Source organism: Cygnus atratus, chromosome 1, assembly GCF_013377495.2.
Source record: "Cygnus atratus isolate AKBS03 ecotype Queensland, Australia chromosome 1, CAtr_DNAZoo_HiC_assembly, whole genome shotgun sequence".
In the NCBI taxonomy this organism is placed as follows: Eukaryota; Metazoa; Chordata; class Aves; order Anseriformes; family Anatidae; genus Cygnus; species Cygnus atratus.
This window is the reverse complement of record NC_066362.1, coordinates 17,959,264-17,982,258: the sequence shown is the minus strand read 5'-3', so window position 1 is coordinate 17,982,258 and position 22,995 is coordinate 17,959,264. Positions and strand designations below refer to the sequence as shown.

Genomic DNA, 22,995 nt, shown 5'->3' with positions numbered 1-22,995 from the left:
AAAAATTATATCAGAACCAAACATACCAAATAAACATTACGACTTTGTGAATCTAATAGTGAAACAATCAACACTAAATCAAGTCTGAAATCAGGGTGAATATTGATGCCATATTTTTATGATTGCATTAGCAGTCTGCCATACATAAAGACCACCAGGGGGAAAAAAAAAAAAAAAAAAAAAGTGTAAATCCACGAGAGGAAAACGTTTGAAGAAAAGTTACGTTCTTCATGCTCTGCTCAGACCAAGCTCTGAACACTGCATTTTCATTTTTAAGAATTTGAGTTTTCTACATCTGACAGATACTGTATTTCATTCTTTAGGAAAAGACCTTAGCTGTGTAGCATGGAAATTGGAGTGGATTTTGGTAATCAACTCAGGACTTATTCTAAGAGCTACATTGACAAGTGCAATCTCAGACAATGCTTCTGAGGTTTAAGAGCCCTTAAATTACTTACTCTTTTTGCTGCAATAATTGACACTCACATTTCAGAGCTCCAGGAAATATACAGCATAACCGAATGTATTCTAAGGTACTTCTCTCCATTAAACAATGAATCAGGTGCAACTTGATGCACTTAAAAGTTGTTAAAATTACCAGCTTCAGTTGTGCAGCTTCAAAATACAGTTTGACAGAAAGTGTAACGCAATTGTTATGTAATGTTTTCTTATTAGTAGGTTGGCAGGTCACGTTTACTGTGTCTGCTTACTTCGCAAATGATTTTGCATTAATTATTAAAAGTCTTAAGGTCTAATTCTGTTAATTTTACTTCAAGAATAATCTCATTAAAATCAAGACCATATAAAGAATAAAACCAGAAGAAATAAATCTTTGGAAAGCAAACTGGCATTAAAAACATCTGTGCAACAGATTTACTTCTTTGTTAAAGCAGAAATGAAACCTTAAATGCAATCTTAGGATCAACTATAATATAAATAACTTAAATTTTGCAAAAGCACGTTCTTTATCCTATTTAAGAAAGCTTAAAGAAGGATTTATTTGTTTGGACAATGGGGCAAAAGTAAATGGAATCTCTGCTAGATGGAAGATTTCAACAGATGAAAACGCCCTTCTTTACTGAAAACAAAACAAAACAAACAAACATATGTGTTTTATTGTTGTGTTCCTAAAATACCAGTATTTGACTTTACATCAGAAACAAAAGTATCTTTTCTCAGACAAGGTTTTATGTAGATTTCACGTTCTGGCCAGAATAAAGCATTTAGTAGCTGTGTTTGAAACACTTCATTCTAGAAATTAATATAAACACTATGGAAAAATTCAGTGTGTATTCTTTAAATTATGAACCTGGTAAATTCACAGATGGATACTTGCTAGTTAATGACCAACTCATCTGCAAGCTTTATTTGCCAGCAGAAGATTACAGACAAGATAAAGCATTTGTTTATTCTCTCGTATAAATTTATGTTTAGGGTATATAAAACTACTTTTTAACACTGCTCCTGAATAAAAATTGCACACCAGAGATTTGGCCTATGCTTTCTTAATTTGGTAACCTATTAGTCACTTCTAAGTATTATTAAGGCTTTTGAGCTTTTTTTCCTAACAGCATCCAGAAAAGCAAAGTACTCTGTTGTATACATCTTTTAGTTATCATTCTTAGCAAAGGGCCCAACAATAAACAAAATAATAAAGAAATGTATTATTAGGTCTTATTAGAACTACCTGGAAGGAAAGTACTTGGACATATAATTTAATTAGAAACTCTATTTTTCAAATGAATCTCCCATGAAAAAATTTATTTTTCAGATGGGAAGTATTACCTAAAGAACCCTATCTGATTAAACAATATCTAACCATAGGTCCTACAATCTAGTTCTCTGATTTCATAAAATGATGACCAAGCACATTGAAAGCGAAAAGCAGAATTTGAAGTGGCCCTTTTTTATTAGTTCCTGAAAAAATGAAAAACAAACAAACAAACAAACAAACAAAAAACCTGTATTTTCAAATATTAAATGACCTCAAAGCTTCCATACTTGGAAACTAAGCTAGTATCACACTTAGAGGACCAGATGCAGTAATCTCCTCTTACTGACACACAGATATTCTATCTGAAGTTTAATTTCTTCACCAGAGGTGTCTCAAAGCAACACAAACAGTGAGTAGCAGAGTGACTAACTTTGGACACCCAAGTCACAGTCAAGGAATCTCACCCTATACCATATCTGGATGAGGAAAAAATGTGCGTCTAATTCCCATCAGATGATGCAAAACTCGTATTTTCCTATATAACTTAATTTTAAAACAGGAAATGTTGATTTTTTTTTTTAAATTACAAGTAATTTTGCTAAAGTTGCATAAATGATACAAGAAAATAATTAATTTCTTAAGCAATTAAATCTTATGATCTTACAATAAAACAGGAAAGAAGAGAATTACTGTGTATAGCATCACGTTATGAGAGAAACAGCTAAGAAACTGTGTTACAGAGTACCAAAAACATTGAAAGAAAAATACAAAAATAGAATGTTCATGATGGTCTATATTTATCTTTGTGGGTAGGCTCTGAAATCTCCTTTGAGCTGTCTTCTATATTTGATAATCACTGGTAAGACCAAATTTTGGAATGGTATTTTCAACAATGTTTATATCTGAGGACTCAAACCAGTCAGTGTTCAAAGGTACTCTATGAATTTATTATTTTACTGTACATAAGCATCTTCTTTTTACTTTTGTTAACAAAGCCTAGGTCAAAACAAACTATTTTACATCAACTATTTCAATATATCTTCTATTTTATTTTTAATATTAATGCTTGCTAACAAATGTGCAAAAGGGCAGAACTGTCTGGGAGATTGCCCAATTGTTAACATCTTATTTATCTGTAGTACAGAAATTTGTCTCACAAAATGATTTTAAAGTTAAATATTTTCATACCTCCTTCTATGCCAGCAGTTTTCCAGGCTGCTTGTTATCACTGCTTCTGCAGTGAATCATACAAAAATCATAATTTTAAGGAGAGAAGGAATGCTGGACACATAAGGTGTATTCAGAAATTATAATATCAGTGTTTTCTTCAGCAACATTCACTTTCACACAGGAACAGTGACATTAGCTTCTCAGTAGCATAAAACCATTGAGGCTCTTTTGCAGTGTGGTTTGCTTGCTTGCTTGTTTGTTTGTTTAATATTATAAGGAATAAAATATTGCAGGGGGGAAAAATGCCTTTTCAATGTTGATGCTGTCATCACATGCAAAATACAACAATACCATGCCTTTAACATCCAACTGCATATTAAACTAAAACAAAAGTGAAAAATTGAAATTAAAAATTGTAATTGAAATATCTACAGAATTAGTGCCCTTTGGGGTATTTTGATCATATAACTATTACTAGTTGGGACACATGAAAATTTCTGCTACAGAGCCTTTACATTTTGATGATGCACTACCAGTTGACATCACTCTTGTATTGGCAGAAACTAATTGAATAGATCTGTACTTCTTACCATCAACACAGGCTGGCCTTGCTCTTGTTGTACCGGCAATCTGTCCTTTTTTACATGCACAGCGAGCTGTTTGTCGGGCTATAGTCCTTCGGGGCTGACTGCTATCTCTGTCCAAAGTAACAATCTCACATGTACCTGCAGCCAGTTGACCTGGAAAAAGAACCAGCAACAGGTACCAGAGTCACTGAATGCACTACAGGCAATCTATTACAGCCGAATAGAGTCATGGCCCTATGTCACCGCAGACAATCCACAACAAATGGGCAGCCAGCTGACGGATATAATAAAACTGAGATGACATACAATTTTTCTTTGTGGTGGACATATGAAAACCCTGCAAACTGGTTCTGTCAGAAAATGATTATTGTTCCATAAAAGCCAGAGAGTTGAGGTCACACAGGTTACTTTTACTTATGTTGGCTAAGTAAAGGAACAACCTGCTTTTACAGCAATGAAATTTAAATTCCGTGCTCTTTACGATCTTTCAGAAAAGCAATGATTAAGTATATGGAAAACAAAAATAGACGATATTTAAAGGCCTTCCCCATGATCATTAATATAATTAAGTCTTAACTGTTTTGTGTGTTGCTTCTGAAAGATAAGATCTTTCAAAGTATGCCCGAGTTTGTCAGTTCTTTGGCTCCTGCTTCATCTCAACTAAATAGCAACTCATTCCCTACCTGATTCATTTTTGAAGTAGCTGGTGTTTTGTCTTTTGCTAAATTTACAATGTAACCATTCTGCAAATGACAATAAAATCACAATGCCTGGTTCACTCAGTAACATTCTCTGCATTTTATTGACTTCTTCAGTATATGTAGCTTTTATTGAAAATCTACCCCACCTGATTCTGAGTTTGGATCACACTGTGAGAGACAAGACAAAGTTACAAAAAAAATGTTTCCATGATGTTTGTGAAAACGTCCATGAAGTGAAAATTCTGCAATTAAAATAATGCACTTCCTCTGGTACTCACAGTAGCATGCTAATAGCATAGCAAAATACTATCTTTTTACAAGCAAGAATATACATCATTGAATTTCAGTGCTTAGTAAGACTAAAAAAAAATCCCAGCTATCACTTTGTATTACATACAATTTCTGGATTTTGTGGTAGAGTACTAAATAGCATTTATTTTGGATTTTGTCTTTGTAGTCAATCGATTATAAACCTTCAAAGAAATATATACAAGAATATGTTTTCAAATCACAACCCGATTATATTTTCTCTTCACAAAAATTTGAGAATGAAATAAATACGATTGTATTTTCTTAAAAAAATATGCAGTTTACATAATATTCACAGTTTATTTTCATTTTGTTAACTTTTGAAAAATGAGAAAAAAACAGCAATTTTAAATCTGTATTAATATCATTTTTTTTAATGACACATTTATGAATGGTGTTTAATTAAAGTCTACAAGTGTAATGATTATGTCTGTATACTGCATTTTTTTCCATTCAGAAAACAATTTTATTCCGTATATTCTTCTAAATACCAGCTTATGGTGCTTCCTATTGTGTGGATACTGTCAGAATAGTAAAATATTGTAGGCTGTCAACAGCATTGTGACTGGTTCACTGCTAAGCCACCTAAACTTTATATTGCTGTAACTCCTACACTGCAGTGAATTACAACATGGTAAAAGCGAGTATCACAAAGATGAATATGGAACAAGGTACTCTACAAATTCATGCAAATATATATATGTAATAGACATTATGCCTTCATAAATATAAATAAGATATTCGACAGCCAAAATCACCGTAGTGTTCAATGGCTGCTGGCAATCACGCTTATGAGCTGAGGTCAATCCTGGATTTCATGAGCTTTCTATTCTTTTCCACCCACCATATTAACAAAAACATCTTAGGATAAACATACTGATGAGGGGATTTTTACTCTATTATATGCTGATTTTTTCTTTGTATCCTCAGAAATCTTGGGTTAGAAAGCAAAGGTTTAGAAAGAAAGGAAGTGGCACTTGATTTTCCAAATGCAGACAAGGGAAATCCAGGTACACTGAGACATCTTGAGCTGACAGCATTCATTTTTCCCCCATTGCAAATACATTTCATTTTGGGTTGCAGAAGATGTATTGCTACCAAGGAATGCAGCTGTCTTAGTAGATCTAGTAAAAAAGACACAATCAGAGATGTATTTAGATCTCAACCCCTCAAGCATTTGAACATCATGATTAGGGTTCTGCATTGAGAACAGAAATTGAATGGAAACCAATGAAATAAAATATGAAATGTGTAAGTATTCTTGAGAGTATACTCTTGCTGTTTTCATTAAAAGATACTGGAAATCATACAATCTAGGTGGATCATTGTATAAAACCCCATTTCAGAGGAAAGGAACCAGTGTTACAGCACAGTCAAAGTGAATAAGGACTACACTCGGAGTAAAAAGAACACTGAAGCTTTATGTCAAGATAAATTCTAGGGAATGCAAGCAGGGACTGTTGATAAGCATGCTTATAGGTAGTATTTTCTGCTTTTGAACCTGTCCAGCTTAACCTCTACATAGGTTCATTTTCAGACAGTTGTTTTGTTTTGTTTGTTTTTTAAATAATGATTATTTTCAGCTGTTTCTTTTGTTAATTTTTAAAGATGATGATTTCTTCCAGGCGTAGTGACCTCATTTTTTGAGGAACTTTGAAAACTAGGATACCTAAATGACAGTAATTGCTATACAAAGATAATGCCATTCAAGGAACTTCTTGCAGCTATTAAAAATAAATAAATAAATAAATTTAAAAAAAGGAAAACTAGGAAGAAAAAAATCATGTCAGTTGCCATTCTTATTTCTACTGCAGAAGAAAAATAAAAGCTATTGTAGAGTTACAGCAGCTGTTCCCACTTATAAGACATAAATATTTCTTTGTCATTGTGTCACAGGTTGCAAAGATTGCACTGCAACATATTGTACATCCACTGTTACTTGGCTTTAGATGGCTGTAAAGCATGAAAAGTATCAGCCAAGGTTATGGAGGGCCACTTCCAGAGTGAGAATCATCTGGAGGTCTTCTCTGTCTCATTAAGTGAGTCTGCACCATAACCTCACTTACATGATATGAATGCTACTTCTGCTTTTTAAGAATTTTCTCTAGAAATGTAAGGTTCAAAATGATGGAACAGAAGGAATATACTTTTTATAAAGTACCAAGTTTCAAGAATAAGGTTTCCCTTCATTTTCAGGGATGTTGGCATAATCCTCTTTCAAGGATATTAATTAATATCATTTTTTTAGCCTTGGAACACTCACCACAACTCCTAAGTGCAGAGAAGAAATTTAAGGAGGAGTTTCACTGAAGCTTTTCCCATTGAGAGATTAAGAGCCACTGCCTGTGGAACAGTGGTAAAGACTGGATATTCTTAATAGATCCCATTTACGTACTTGCAGTACACAAAGCAATTCACCACTATCCACCCTGAATGAACTCATCTTGAGACAAAAAAGACAAGCATCGCCAGAGAACTCTGATTCATCATAGACCTGTATGAAAGGCTTATTTTTTTTTCCCCCTAAGGAAAGGTCATTTTTTATTATTTTATGGATCGAGCATAAAGATTCTTTCAGAGTTAAAATAAACTTTTTTTTTTCCCCCAAGTAAATGAGTATTTGTTTGCTGTTGTTTTTATATTTATTTTGTATATGTAAGTTTCAGCAATGAAGACGTCACTGGAAGTTATTTGATTTTGTGTTGCCACCGTCTGGTTACTACAGAGAGAAAAAGTTCAGGTTCTTTAACACTCTTCTATAATGTTGTACTGCATTCTTAAAATGCCAGTTGCTATCTAATCTCCCAGATATCAATGTAGATGCTTCTCTATGTAATTATTTCAGGAAAATGGAGAACTACAGGGTTCTGATTTAAAAATTTAAGTCAAACTGAATTAAAAAAAAAAAAGGCAACAAAAAAAATCAGGCAAATAAAAAAACAAATAGGATTAGGTTTTTGGCTTCTAGCTAGTACAACCTATAAATTTGCTTACAGTGAAAGGAAATTGTGATACTCAACACACCTATTTTGCTTTTTTTTTTTTTTTTAATGAAGTCCCATAGAGGCCAGTTCTTAAACTGTTCTCTGAGATACTTTTTTTCATGAAAATCTGTAAAAATCAGTAAGAATATATCTCAAAATAAAATAATGTATAATTCTTTAATACCTTCTCTCTTGAAAAAAAGTCATTAAGTAGTTTAAATGTAAATAAGGTTTTTTTTTTGAAGAGCACTGTTATCAACTATATGCCATTACTAAAAGAATAAAGCCTTTGAAAAATGTGTATGTCATAGGTAAAACCTTCAGTTAGTAAATACTTTCATATTACATGCAGGGTACCATGGGATAAATGATAATTTTCTGTGGAAGAAAATATTTCTGTTCTCTAATAGAAAATAAAATCTGTCTAATCCATACTGATTACAGCAAGCAAGTTATAGATGTTATGATTTTTTAATTTATGTATGCTGAAAAGCCGAAAACATTCTCTTCAATTCATTTAAAGAAATAAAATCAGATGATGAACTCATAATATCTATGGGTCCAATAGCAATAAAACTTGATCTAAATCTATGGGTCTTTCCAGGGTTTTAGATTCCATGTTCATCCAGAAATTTCCTGATTTGTACATGAAGGCTTATATCACAGTTTCAGCGAATAATTTTTCCATGCATCACCAATTTGATGCCTAGCAACACAAGCTCTTTTAGTTCAAAATGCATAAAGTTAGATGTTATTAAAAATCTTGGCTAGATTCAGATACTCTTTTGTCAGTGAACACAATGCAGGAGTTGTTTCAAAATCAGATCATAGGAACACATTCAGCAGTTTTCTATTACAATATTGAAGTCTTTCTGACAACAGAGCCATGCCAACTCCTGCACAGAGCTGAATATCAACAATTCCCACTGAAATAAAGTGCAACTTAAGCACTTAGTATCACTCATGATTTGCAGTTTGACATTAACCTGAATATCAAATATTTAAATATATTTTGATTTTTAAAGTATATATTTAAGCAGAATTTGAAAAATTCCATATTATATATCCTTCCTTGAAGAAAATTTCCTGCAACAAGATCTCTTGCATTAAGCATCATCCAATTTCAAATAATCCTATTACCTTTTCTTTTCCAATTTTAGTTCAGAACAAGAGACATTATGGCAAAGAACAACAATAACTTTTAAGCTACAACTGGAAAAATTTTGGAAATCTAACTAGTACAAAATAAGAAAGAGCAACTCCAACAAAGCTGCTGAAAAAGTTATTTAATGTGAAGTAACAAACCAGAATTGGCTCAGCATGGGAAAAACCTGTTCAAATGAATCAGCAACAATTTCAAAACAGCTCTCAAATAAGAACCTTGTTTCAATCTTAACATATGCAATACGCAGGCTTTTTTTTTTTTTTCCAATAGAATATAATCATATATTTCTATTTTCTGTTACTAAAGTTTCTGGCATTGAAAGCATCTGTCTCCGAGATGCTTACTACATCATTTAGGACCTTGTAGAATCTAAATCTTTCTACTGAAACAAATGCTGTGTCTGTTGAAGTAACATTACACCCAGCAATTCTTCATGCTTCTACAGTTAGACAACATTTTTAAAAATAATCTCTACCAGTTTTTTCTTGAGGATATATATATGTTGTTAATGGAGGACAGGACAGATGTTATCGTTACTGAAAAAAGAAAAAAAAAGAAAATAAAAGAAACTAATTTAGATAATCTTAATTCAAAAATGGTACAGGTGCACAGCAAACTAAAAAGTGGAAGACTGAATTTTTCAAAACTTCCCATGGATTTACTTTGTTATAAATTCAGTGCTATATTTGTCTGGAATCATCCTTGCCATGTGACTGCTATAGTTTCCCAATATTAAAGGGAATGATTCAGGATTTTGGTTGTGTAAAACAGCAGAATTTGTCTCAAAAAATGTTTTTAGTGCTCATTTTACAAAGGAAAGCTCACTGTAGAATGCACAGTTAAGAAAATGTTAAGAATAACAAGAGAAAAATGTGATGAAAGCCTTTTCCTTTTAAGAGTCGGTTTAAGTATTTTCAGAGTTTCACTGCAACAACACAGTACACTTATGTCCCCTTAGTAATTACTAATCTTATGGCAATTTTCAGACTACCACTTAGCCATCTCAAGCACATAAACAGCACAGACATTAGGAAGATACGAAAATAGCTTTCAGCCCTTCCATTCTGAAATAAGCAGTAAATTTTAATTAAGATAGATCCTCTTCTTCTAAATAGTTGCATAGGAAAGAAAATAGAGTCTGTGGAGATTCAAGATATATTCAGGACCCATTTTGAAATTTAATTTTTTCCAGATAAGACTAATGTCCTAACTTACTGCACCTCATATTGCTGTTGAATATAATTGCTTAATATCTTGTTGTATAATTTTGAATCCTCTCATTTATATCTTACTATTAAAAATGGAACAAAAAGAAAAATATATGCAAAACCAAACCAGCCAATATTTAAACACAAAGGACAAGTTTCTGAAGGCAATTCTGATACAGAGCGGATACAAAAGGGGATTCAAGAGCAGAAAACCTTGAATAAATAAATAAATAAAATAAAGTCAAGGATATATAAACAAATGTGGAAGCAAGGCATTAATATACATAAAACTATTTTAAAATATATTTTACTATCTGGTACACTACTTTAAAGAGTAATTCATCTTGATTCAGTAGTTTGAGGACATGGCAATGCCATTCCTCAAATTCCTATACAGTCTCATGTCAAAACCAACACATTTGATATGCTGCATTTTACAACAAAGAAAAAAGGAAAACCATCAGGGAAGTACTGCACTGGGAGATAAATTTATGTCAGGGTCCTGAGGGCTTCAACAGGCCCATCTCCTGGGCCTCCCCACCCTGCCCAGGGCCCCATGTCTACCCCAGGGTCATCAGGCTCTGCCCCAGCAGAGCCGGTCTCCAGCTCCTAACAGCGCTGCCTTGCCCAGCCATGGGCCTCCTAAACCTGCAGGGCCATGTCCTGGGGGATGTGTCCCAGCCTCAACCACTACCTGTCCTCTGGGAGGTGCTTGGTGCCCAGGTCTGGGGCTGCCCCAGTGCCCCTGGCTGCCCTGCTCCTGTCTGGGGCTGGGACAGGCCCTGGCTGTGGGGCTCTGCACAGCCAGGTGTCCTGAGGAGTCCTGCTGATGCCAGCATGGAGACTGGAAACCCATTAAGCTTTATGAGTAAAGCCAGTAACTTTTGCACTCCTCACTTCAGTGACAGACCACAGCTTCCATGTTTTAACACATATTCACATAGAAAACACGCAAATTTATTCCACCAATGTTGGTATAGCTTTCAGGAATGTTACAGAAATATCTCCCCTAGCCTGCGGAGTAATTTGAGGGGGGTTGTATTGAGTTTCTGTGTTTCTTTTTGGATAGTGAATTAAAAGCAGAACTTATAAATAAGGAAATCATATAACCAATGCTGCAAAAAAATAAGTGGAAAAGATAATGCATTCAAGACCTTCCTTCTTAAAGAAGTTCTTCCACTGTGTAAGCCAGTGTGAACCACAAATCTCAGCTACACAGAGCTCCTCCAAGGAGGACCTGTAGCTCGGAGGGCTTCCTCTTCACTCCTGTTCATGCAGGTTCAGTTAATTGGTTCTGGAGAATTCCATTGGTTACAAAAAGGAAATAATTGCATGAATTCAGGATTAAATACAGCTAAGCTTATTTGCATAAATTGGGACATAGCTGTCACTCTATTATTTCCCTAGAATATTTTAAACTGTTAAGAAAAGAAGAAAAAAGAAAAAAGCACCCTTCCATGTCTTTACCAACCTCTACATGTAAAATAAACCTAGTCTGCTTATAAAACAAACAGAGTAGCCACAGGGGGAAAACTGTTATTGGAGAGATGCTGATATTTCTCTTGAGAAAGACAGGAATAAAAAGCACAAGTTTGTCTAAAAAGCTACTGACATTTCTTGGAGCCAGAAGCAGTACGTCAGGAAGGAACAAGTCTGTTGTGTTAGCAAAATATGTCACTGCAGGGACATAAAGTCAGTTTGAAGGAACATGCAGATAAAGTCACGTATCAGAGGTAGACATAATGTAGCAGCACAGGTGAACTGTGCTTATAACTTCTCAGGTTTTCCATTCTAGAATAACATAAGAACTATTTACACATATCCCAGACCTTAAAATGTCATCATATAAATGCCCTTCCTACTGGTATCAAGATCTGCACTGCAAGATCTGAGGTTCTGCAGCAGACTTCAGGTAGAATTTGGTCTAGTAGAGGTCATGTGGGAAAGGCAAATCCATATGCTGAAATTTATTTCTTAAGATTTTGTTAATATTTATTAGTCCTTAAAGCACTGAAGAAATAATAACCCCAAACTTCTGATTAGGCAGGAATGACATTCCTATGCAACAAGAACTGTGTCATTACTCCATGCCTGAAGTAGGTTTGAACATGAGAAGGCCAAAGTGCACAGTTGAAAACAACTGCTGCCTAGACATATCTGACCTTACAAACATATTATCCGCTAACCAATACCTGTGAATGCATACAAATTTAAAGTGATACAAATTTTCTTTTAGTTTTATAGGACAAAGTCATCCATTGCATTCTTAGAAGATCTAAATAATTTCTTTAAAATAAGTGTTTATTTTTACTACTGCTCATGACAACTACTTTTCCTTTTTAGCAAAAGCTTATGACATAAGAATTCATTTTCTCTCCAGTGATGGCATTGTGTTATGAAGGAGGAAATGTTTCCCTGTGTTGTTAATTGGTATTATAACAATAAGAGAATGTGCACCTAGGGTTGAAAAATGAAGTTCAGTCCCAGAATCCCCTGGAGTTTTTAATCTGCTAAACCAAATTTAAACTAAAAACACATACACTGTTATTTTAAACTCCCGAAAGCTTTTTGTTCTTGTTTTTGTTGTTGTTTTTTCTCATTTTCCTTTTCTTGTTGTTTTTATTTTTTGTAATATGGATTGTAGTTGGAAGGCTTATCTTGAACTCACTTGATGGCAGAAAAAGTGTTTCAGCTATGTCATTCTTTTGTCATTTTTTTTTCCCATGGAATGAGTCTATAAACATTCTCCATCCAAAACAGTCTTTCAAGGCTTTGTGTTCTGTGGTAGTGCACTTACTGAAAACATGCATGTGAAACAGCTCGCACATAAACTCTGGGAATTATCTTATCTTAGTAACACTGCAAAAGATAACACTGAAAAACAGAGGTATTGAAGTAGTCTGGTACACATATCCAAGAAGGAAACAAATTTAATCAATGTTGAATGTCTTACTACACCTGGAATGTAACAATCCTACTGAATAATATAGGCCCACTGAATCATATAATATAATTAGAAGTATTGTGGATGAGCCCAAATCCAGGCTTGATGTTAAGAAACTTGAGAAGACACAGGATCCTCAGGTCCAAAGCTTCATGAGGCACAATTTGCAGGTGCCTCTTGGAATGTCTCTCTCTCTGTGGTAGCTATAAAGCACGTTTCTGTTGTATAGGTTCAATTAATCTGGGTGGTAGCATGAATTCTCAAATCAAGTGCATAAGGATCAGAACACAATAACATGTATCTGCTGTGTCTGCTGTTTCTTTATGGTAAGCTCTCAGAGTTTCATTACTGAGCATACAAGAGCACTGTAATGTTCCTCAGTGGTACCCGCATCTCCATGTTTACTGCACAGGGCAATGAAGCCCCTAATTTAGGTGTTATCCTGAACACATGGTTAGATTTTAGTGACTACAAGACCTAAGGGGCACCTAAAGAAAACTCTGAACACAAACCCCACTACTGTAGGTACATCACTGGGGTTTTAGATGATCACATTGTTTTAAAAGTTAAAAAAAAAAATACAGTTGCAGCATGCTAAATATATCCTTCCTGTAAGACTAATACCAGACTTTATCACCAACTAGAGGAAGTGAATTTGACAGACTCCTTAAGTGACGAATTTGAGTGATGGCTTTCGTTTTAAAGGTTTATCTGGGAACAGTGCTTTACGCAAGTGTGACAGAGAAGCATGACTATGCTGGCTATTATTCTCAACTGTTCCACAGACTTGGAGGAATGATCTTCTATCTGGGCCAGCTTCACTGCTGCATTTACCATTTTTATCCATTTTGCTCAAAATGACTTACGAAACAGGTGCATGCTGAAACTAAAAGTTTTCATGGATGAAATCCATGATTTTTATATCCTCGTTTCTAGTCCTCCAACAAGATAACCATTTATGGGATAAGATTCTTCTCTGCACAATTCAAACGAGGGTGACAGCAAAAGAGGTTTTTTAGTTCCTCATATATATCTAAGGCTGGCCAAAGACAGCGCAGTGAACACTGACTACAGTGAACCCACATACCTTTAAAATCAGTAAAGATTATATATATATATGTATAACCTCTTCCTGTGTCCTATTTATCAGGAACAATGTCTTCTATTTAAACAACTAAGTGTTCAATCACTGCAAACTCACAACATCCACTATGTCACCTCTACACTATACAGCGGGACTAGCACTCAAATGAGATATGTAGCATATGTTTACACCAGATGCAGAATTAATCTCAAGACACTGAAAAGATGAAAACATTTGAAGTGCACAAATACATTCTGTATTTGTGCTAGACACAGAAGCTCTAAAACAGATACAAACAAAATTATTGACAGAAGCAAAACTTCAAGGTATGAGTTGATACCACAGAAGACAATGTTAAAAAGTCTTTACACTGATAACCTTTTAAAAAACTTTAAATTAACCTTTTTTTTATTATTCTCTCTATAACAAGGTCCATCTTTTTATGTACTGCTTATCAGTTTTACTAGCTAATAAAATGTTAAATTATGCTATCAATTTCCCAATGAATGCCTAATAAATAACACTTCTTCAGATCAAGGTCCTTAATAAAAAGGAACTAAAATGAAGTCTGTCACTGTTTTACTCATCATTTTGATGAACAAGGTTTACTGTTACTCATGGTGCACCACCCTGAGATATGCTTCCCAAGACATAGAATAGACTGTAGCTAACAATTTTCTAAACACAGAGATTATGTACTTGGGTAAACACAAACACCTGTGTGCACATATACTTGAATGTACTGTACTATATGACCTTAAAGATAAAGACACTTCAAAATGTATGGCTTCTTCAACTGACCATAAGCTATAAGTAATTTTCCAAGACTCTTTACAATAGCTGTTATACTAATACCAGAAAGTGAATCAGTAGGTCTGCTCTTTCTGATACCATAGTTGATGAATGCGATATTTTTAACCTACAATATATAAACTTTAGTCCAATCAAATAAAAATTTCACAGTAGAAACTACCTATGTAAGAAGCATTCCAACTGATTTCTAGGGGAGTGCCATATGCAAAAAGATGTCATGTCTGAGTCTGGAATTGGCTATGCTTTGAGTTGCTTTTTCTCATCTGCTTGCTAGAACTTTAACACCAGAATATTGACTGTAAGAATCTCAGTGTTCTGACTGTCTGGTGGATGACACCATATCATTTCTAATTTGGGATTAAGCGTATCACCAAATATCATACACTATATTTCACCTTCTATCAGCTAAGTCTCTAAGAAGAAAAACTAAGTGGACATGAGATTTGATCAGCTCCACGGGTCACAATGAACCAGCACTCACCAGAAGTTCTTGGTGCAGAGGACAACATGAAAGCTGTCAAGTTAAAGAGGCCTAAGGATCACCAAGTGCCACTTAGCCACTTAGTGGTAATACTGAGGAAATGCTGAAGGAGAACTATTAATATTGTGGAAAAACATAAACATTTTCTGTCTCCTTTTTGGTGAATATTCTTACATTGCGTAGGTCAGTGATTCTGGTGTTCTGGTGCTTCTGCTGCAATGGTATGTAAGCAGGAGAAAGTATAAAATTCATAGACAGAAGAATGATCCCACAGGGACAAGTAAGAAAGCAGCAAAGAGAGATTTATTGAATAATGTTTGCATTCACTAGATATAATAAAACTTGAATGATATCAAGCAATCCACTTACATATATGAGATATACATGGTCATGTTGACCACTTATGGCTTGCCCTTCTTATTTTAATTTTCCCAGTGGCAATATAGCAGCTGGAATGAAAACTGAGTATAAGCTGATACGAATCAGGAAAGGAAAGCTGGCAATAAATATTTCATTAAAAAAGGAGTTTCTGAAAGGCCATATAACCTTTTGTTTAAATGCTTCAAATCCAAAATGTATTAGGTGCAAACAAAATAAAGTTATTTTAATTAGGTATAGGTAATCTGAATTTACACAGCAGACATTAAAGGGAGAGTTTTTATGACAATAAGATAAATTCTATCATCCAGACCAAAGACTGGGTATGGTATCTGTAGAGAAAATAGGCCATCATAGTGTATGTTACCTAAGGGGCAACTAAGGGTAGTGAACCGAATGATTAATCACAGCTGTAAATACACATCACATTATTTGTATGTTTATGTCTATGCCCACAAACATGTATTTTTTTTCTCATGCTGGGAAAGATAACAGCAGAGGGAGACAGACTTTTTTGAACAAACATGGGAATGTCACTTAAACTCATTGTGAGATAAAAATGAGCCTGATACTATACAGAAAGCAGCAACACTGTTATCATAAAGAGGAAAAAATGCATCAAATGGCAATCACGCAGTATTAGTTTAAAAGAGGAATGACGTCAAAAGCCTAGCATTTAGTTTCTGATGTTGCCATATATCTTCTCTTGTTAGACGGAGGATACAGCACCAATTTCAGTGGAAGTACACCACCATCAAACCAGAGAAGCCCATAGGTGAATGAAACCATGAGAATTCTAGTATTAATCAAAATTCAGCTCTTCTAATCTGATGAACCAAACAACTACAACATTTCACTAATCTTAAGTTAAAGCACTTATACATCTACTGTACAACATGAATTTTTGCATGACTGATAAAATCAATTGAAGTTATACTACTAACTTCATAGACAGCAAATTCAATGGAATAGTGAGAAAGTCTCCCCACTCCCAGCACCATCTATTCAGCAAACTTGTTTTCCATCCTGAATAACTATGATTCTGACCAAAGACATTTGTAAAATGAAGTCTTACTCCAGTGAAAGCTCTGCTTTAACTACCATTCATGTTATCCAAAGAGACAAGTCCACTACTTAGAAGTGACTGAAGAAATATCTTCACAATTAGTGTATTTATGATAATCATACAAGAGATACTCAATTGGCTAAGGCTAAACAATGTGAACATAAAAGCACCAAAACAGAAGCTGCCTTCACTTACATTTCTACTGCCCTGAGCAGAATACACCTACAAATTTCAGTGAGACTCTTACAGATCGCACTGTAACAAATATTTAGTACAAGGAATCACAACATAGCAATGACGTTAAAATCTTAGATTAGGAGTACACAACTTCAATTATGTTCACTGCAGTGATGTAAAATTCTTGTAAGGATTCCAAAAATTCATTTAACTTCTTCCCTATTTATCAAAAATGGATAATATTAACGATCTGATTCTTTGGGATACCTTAAGGTTTACTCATCAACAGCACTCAAATTCTCACAGTTCTACAACTACAGATTATTATTCATCAAGCTGTATATCATCTCATTGATTTTCAGCAGAGCTGATCCATAACAGCAAAACAGCCTTTAAGTGTAATGCTAAAAAAGGCTCACTCCAGCACAAGACCTTCAGTATGAAGCCCCCACTGCAATCCCTGCAACACAATTCAGTTTCTTGTTGTTGAGGTATGAGGTAAAAGTCCCAGTTTCTCAAGTGTCTGCCATACATTCTTTTTTTTTTTTTTTTTTGACTAGATGACCTCCAGATACATCTTTCAACCTATATCATTCTATGATTAAATGATTACTTCTTAAAGACATGTGCTAATAAACACTAGTGAACACTGCATCCATACACTACTACAATCTGTGTGTACACCTTCCTATAACATAATTCTTGGTTATGGCTGTTGATTATTCAATGTTTCAAATATGTGCATTTGGGTCACTACTTCTATTCTAGCAATTTCAGGTAGACAGCTTCTGTTTTCTACTGCTTCCTGATTTTATATATAAATATCAATTTGCCGTAACAGAACTGCACTGTTGATATGAGATAAGCTTGTTCCAATCCCATTCCATTTAATACCTGAGTTCTGAATTCTGATATCTTTAATCAAACAAAGCTGATCACTACTGGAAAACCAAATGCAGAAGCAAAAGGTCTCAAGACCTTAATAAGAGTAAAGTGTATGCACAAACAATTTCTGACCATGCAAAACTGTTTAAGAGAATACTAAATTATATGCATTATAGAAATATTTCATACACTGTATATATATATATAATTTAAATAATCTACACTTCAATGCTGTTAGCATACATTCTATATTCAAAAACATCAGGGACGATGGAATATTGTTTGACAATAAAACTGAAATCTGCAGTAGTGACCAACCAGAACATGCAAGTAAAATTATTGCCTAAATAGCAATATGTATATACACACAATATATACATGCACACACAATGCTTTATATATTTGTATAGACACGTGGATTATAAATGACATCTACCAGCAGAGAAGCATAAATTAAGCATTGAATAAATAGACCAGGAAAGGATCTTTTGATGTATAGGTATTGCACTGAGTTGAATCAAACTTTATCTACAAAAATGTATACATCACTAACTCACATTTTCCTATTCTTATCAGCAACACTATTTCCCATGCAATATGCCCAGTTGTGAATGGCTATACAAACACAAAGCAGTGAAGAACCAGGCCTTTGAACTACAAGGAAGGGGAAATTTGGTTCCATTTTCAACAATGAATATTTAATAGTTTCTACAGTTCTACTTATATCTGACAATCCTTTCTACCAATTACCCTTTTCACGCCAGCTCTAATAGTAAAGTCAAAAAGAAATGATCAGGATTGGACTGAATGCTTAACCCTTTACAGAAACCTCTGTACAGCCAGGCAAATAATAAAAAAGTTAGAACTCTTTTTTCTTGTCTTTCATAACAGGATTATTTAACTGAGCTCCTGCACAGTGAGTGTTTGATATTGATTACTGAGATTGTATATACATGCACACACACACACACACATATCCTATCCTATCATACTCTGTGATAGGAAATGTTGTGTAAGGTGTTTTTGTTTGTTTGTTTGTTTTTCTTTTCCTTCCTCATATTAGAAAAAATCACTGGTAGTAGTTACTGAGTGATCAGAAAACACCTAGAAAAAAAATAATTAAAAAAAAAAAAAAAGAAAGAAAAATCAAGATATCTAGGCAACCAATCCTTTCCACATTGTAACAACTCTCCTGAGTGGAGACACTTGGGATTGGTGAAAAATAAGCATCTTTGCCAAAGTCCCTTGGAGACAAAGGACACAGATTTTGATATTTCAGCCCTAAACACAAAGAAGCAGCACCAGCAAAACACGAAAGAAAATAAATCTTTTTAATAATCTGATTAGTTTTACCTTCCATTTTCCCAGTGATGGAGTTGTATCCAGTGACAGTGTAAACATTTTACTTTGCACAATGTAAGAACCACAATAGAAGAGTGTAATTAGCGCTGGAAAGACATTCTCAAGGAAGTACTTTGATTTCAAAAGACTGTTGGAGTGATTGTCACCCCTGCTGTGCCTGGATTCTCTCTTGATGTGCATAAAGTGTGAATGCAGAACACATTATTATGAAACTCACTCATCCTTGCATTTGTGTGCTCATTGCTTTTGCCATCTTGTGGTGACCAAAAATAGAAACTTACAGAGCTGCATATAATTCACACTAGAATAATGTTGCTGCATTTTTTAATGAATTCTTCAGTGTACATGCTGAAGATCTACAACTCAAACCATGCTCTGCATTTTGTCATTTATTTAACAAATGTGTATTTATTTTCCTTTTAAGACTGAGCTCACAAAAAAAAAAAAATAGTCTAAGCACTTAAAAGAAGCAAAAACATGAAATGATTTAATACTACATAAATGCCTTCCAAAGGATTTTATCAAAATACACTATGAGATTTTTTTATTATTATTTTTTAAGAAATTAGAGTGCTTCTATTCTCTCAGCATATATAAAGGCAATACCTTTATAAAAAATGCCATTCAGTGCAACTACAGAACAGTTTAATATGTGATAAAAGAAATTGGATTTGGACTTCATAAACCAGTCAATAATTATTTATGGAACAGAGACATTTGTGGGCTCCAGTATGTGGTTTCTCATTTAAATTATCAAGGAAAGCAATGAATACAAAGTACCAACCCTTCCTAAGTTTAACTTTTAAAAGAAGTAACACATTTCTGAGCTAGTGGTCCCAAGGGAGAGACGATGAGGCCTTCTGTTGCTAAGCAAGAGTTTGCCAGTTATTTCAAGCTTTAGCTGAGTACAACTAATAATCACTACTGCCTGAAATATATTGGAATGAAAGTACATGGGACCATTCATGACACTTCATCAGCATGCAGGAGGCAAACAGAGTGACTGCAGTGATTGAATACAGGCTCAGACTACTGGCTTTAATCTCCATCTCATTCATTGAGTCTTTACTTTTGGCACAGCTGTATGATAAACACTCTGACATTCTTCCTTGCCCACCCTCCTTTGGAATCCCATGATTGCTGTGCGTATGTTTGTTACGTATTTAAGGTGGGGAAGAGAATCTATGTCAAAAACAAACAAACAAACAAAAAAGAAACAAAAATCAACAACAACAACAAAAACACAATAGGTAATCTACGGGTTTACAATGATTTTACAGTCAAACCATCATTATTTTTACTGAAGGGGAACTAATTCAAGCTCAGAGCTCTGAGGTCTCTGCAGATCTCTTACAAGAAAGTAAGTTTATAATTATTTCTAATTCTTTCTACTTCCTTCTGTGCAAAATCTACATACACAGTGAATGTGTATGTTTAAGATACATTTATTATGCTATTGCACATAATTTTAAGACTATCTCTTATTCTGATGTTAAAGAAATTACAGTTCACTATTCAGTGTTGCTTTTTTTGTTTGTTTGTTTGCTTGTTTTGTTGTATACCTCTCACCTTCTCTCCAAGAAGAGCTCATATCCAGTTTCATATATCCAGTTTCCTGATTTTGTCTTTACACCCAGCAGGTGCTAAGGGTCCTAAATAGCTTAAACATACTACTGTAGAATTAATGGAGTTAAATATGTAAAGCCAGTAAGCAATGGCAACCTCTGCAACTGTTAGTATAATATGCTGGGTAATGATTGTTTTGTTGATGTGACACTTATGTCACGTGAAAGGAAAAAAAAAAAAAAAGATCTTTTTTATATTATTCTTTCTTCATTTAAAAACACCTAAGTAATAAGATTTTGGGAAATCTGCCTGGTTTGCTTCAATAAATGTGAATCTGAATCATCCTGCTCAGCATGCCAGATCTCCTGAAATCAAAGCCTGCTATACACAAAATTATGTCAGTTTTTCATGTGCTTTTTGTATTGAAATTGATGCTGTTTGATCACTAAAATGGCTGTAGTTTAATAGAAGAGGTAATCTTAAGCCAAACAAAATACTATAAAGAACCTATTTGCTACACGCTGGCTAAGATGGGACAGCGTTTGCAGTTTTTGCAGACTGAATGTTTGTGGACATCCCGTGTTTACAGAGAAGGGGGACAGAGGTCTGGTGGAGGGCTCATTATAGAGTGCCTGTTACTGTGAACATACCACTTCTCTAACACTCAGTTTTCCCTGCTGCCAAAGAGTTACTGAGCAGCTGACATAAAAAAAAAAAAAAGGAGAGAGAAAGAGAAAAACAAAAAACAAAAAACCACCACCACCCCATTCATGCAACATTCAACACCGTCTCTTTCAACTAAGTAAAGAGCAATTAATAAGTTGCATAGAAATCTGGAGACAGCAAACAGATCACTGAGTGAAGGAGATAGAAAAGATGAACTTTGTGGGTTCCCAGGGAGACAGAGAAATATCCTTGGGATAGCTAAAATAAATCTTTTAGAGAAAAAAAAAATACTTGGCCACCTACAATGCCACCTAAAGGAAGGGAGCTAAAATCTGTATCCAGAAAACAAAGTCTTCTTACATCCAGGTTGAACTTGCAAGGAAGACTACTAGAAAACGTTATCTGATTCAAATGTTACCAAAGACAGCAACAAAGAAATAGAAAACAAAGAAGTGGTATTTGAGAAGACCCTCTTGAGTTTTTCTGTATTTAAATAGCAGAAAACAATCCAGCACCTTCCACTCTCAAGTACTTTTATGATATTATAAACTCTTAAGGAATTATTTTCATTACCTACTTGCTTTAATCAGAAATATATATATAATCTGAAAAAAAAAAAAAAAAAAAAGTCATCCCTCTCAATTGTGACAGATCAAAATCTCCTAAGCAGCAACAATGAAGACTCCTAAGCAGCAACAACAAACACAGTAAGACAGACAAATCTTATGACCTTTATATCCTTACGGAAAAAGGAACTAGGAAGACTTCATCTCTACTGCTGTGCAAATACATTGAATCATCAGCTAAAGACTGATACCACTATATTTATACAGAACTTTCCTATTGTGTCAGTGCTATCTTTCCTGAGAACAACCAAATTAATAGTACTACTTGGTAATTAATCCTGAATGATGTGACTATACCAGCTCACATTATGATTTTTTTATGCTTTATTTTAAAACAGAGTATGTCATCACCACAAAAACACCACAAATTTCAAAGCCCACTCCAAAATGTTTACACTGGCTGCTTAATTCAAATAATTTCTCCAAGATTAAAAACAACAGATTTCCTTGCCAAGAAGTTAAATGTACTATCAAAAAAAAAAAAAGTCACAACTGCTCAGTAGGGTGCACATCTTATTTATTTATGATGGATATGAAAAAAAACATTCTGTTCATGATACATCTATCTCTTAAATTAACTGTTCTACTGACCGTTAATGTTTTTAATGTAGAAGTAATTTATGATGTATTTTAACTGGTGGGCACCTAAGACTAACAGACCATAGAAAAGGAAAACTGACAAGTGATTGCAGGTAACATACCAGCTTACTGGAATTATAAATGATGAATATCACAGGAGACATCATCTGTGCACTGTGACCTGCTTAAAAACAAAAAGAATTATTTTTCAATCCCAGCAAAGTTAGATCTTATGTATAACACCATCAGGCAAAGCAGCTTGCTTGCTTGTTTTTTTCTTTTACTTCCTCTCCTTATTAAATGTAGGGCAAGAGCAACCTTGGTTCCCAATGTCAGGATTTATGAATTCCCATTCATGGTGTCCGAAGATTTGCAAGACAATTGTCCTGACCTTGGTTAAAAAGAAATCCACTCTGAATGAGCTTAATGAGGATTTGAAGAAATGGCCCTGGAGGTGTAATTTGAATGAAAACGTAATAGCGTCTACATTTTGCCTTGTACCTTATGAGGAGGCATGAAACAAATTATAT

General features: G+C 34.4%; 1 protein-coding gene across 2 annotated transcripts in view; it reads right to left on the bottom strand.

The window, feature by feature from the left end:
• Window positions 1-22,995, bottom strand: part of TAFA5 (TAFA chemokine like family member 5) — a 428,308-nt gene that overhangs the window by 198,555 nt on the left and 206,758 nt on the right. For both annotated transcript variants that reach the window (XM_035567230.2, XM_050712593.1), the window contains exon 2: window positions 3,475-3,624. In XM_035567230.2, the coding sequence (XP_035423123.1) occupies window positions 3,475-3,624 (150 nt within the window). The remainder of the gene's footprint in view (window positions 1-3,474; window positions 3,625-22,995) is intronic.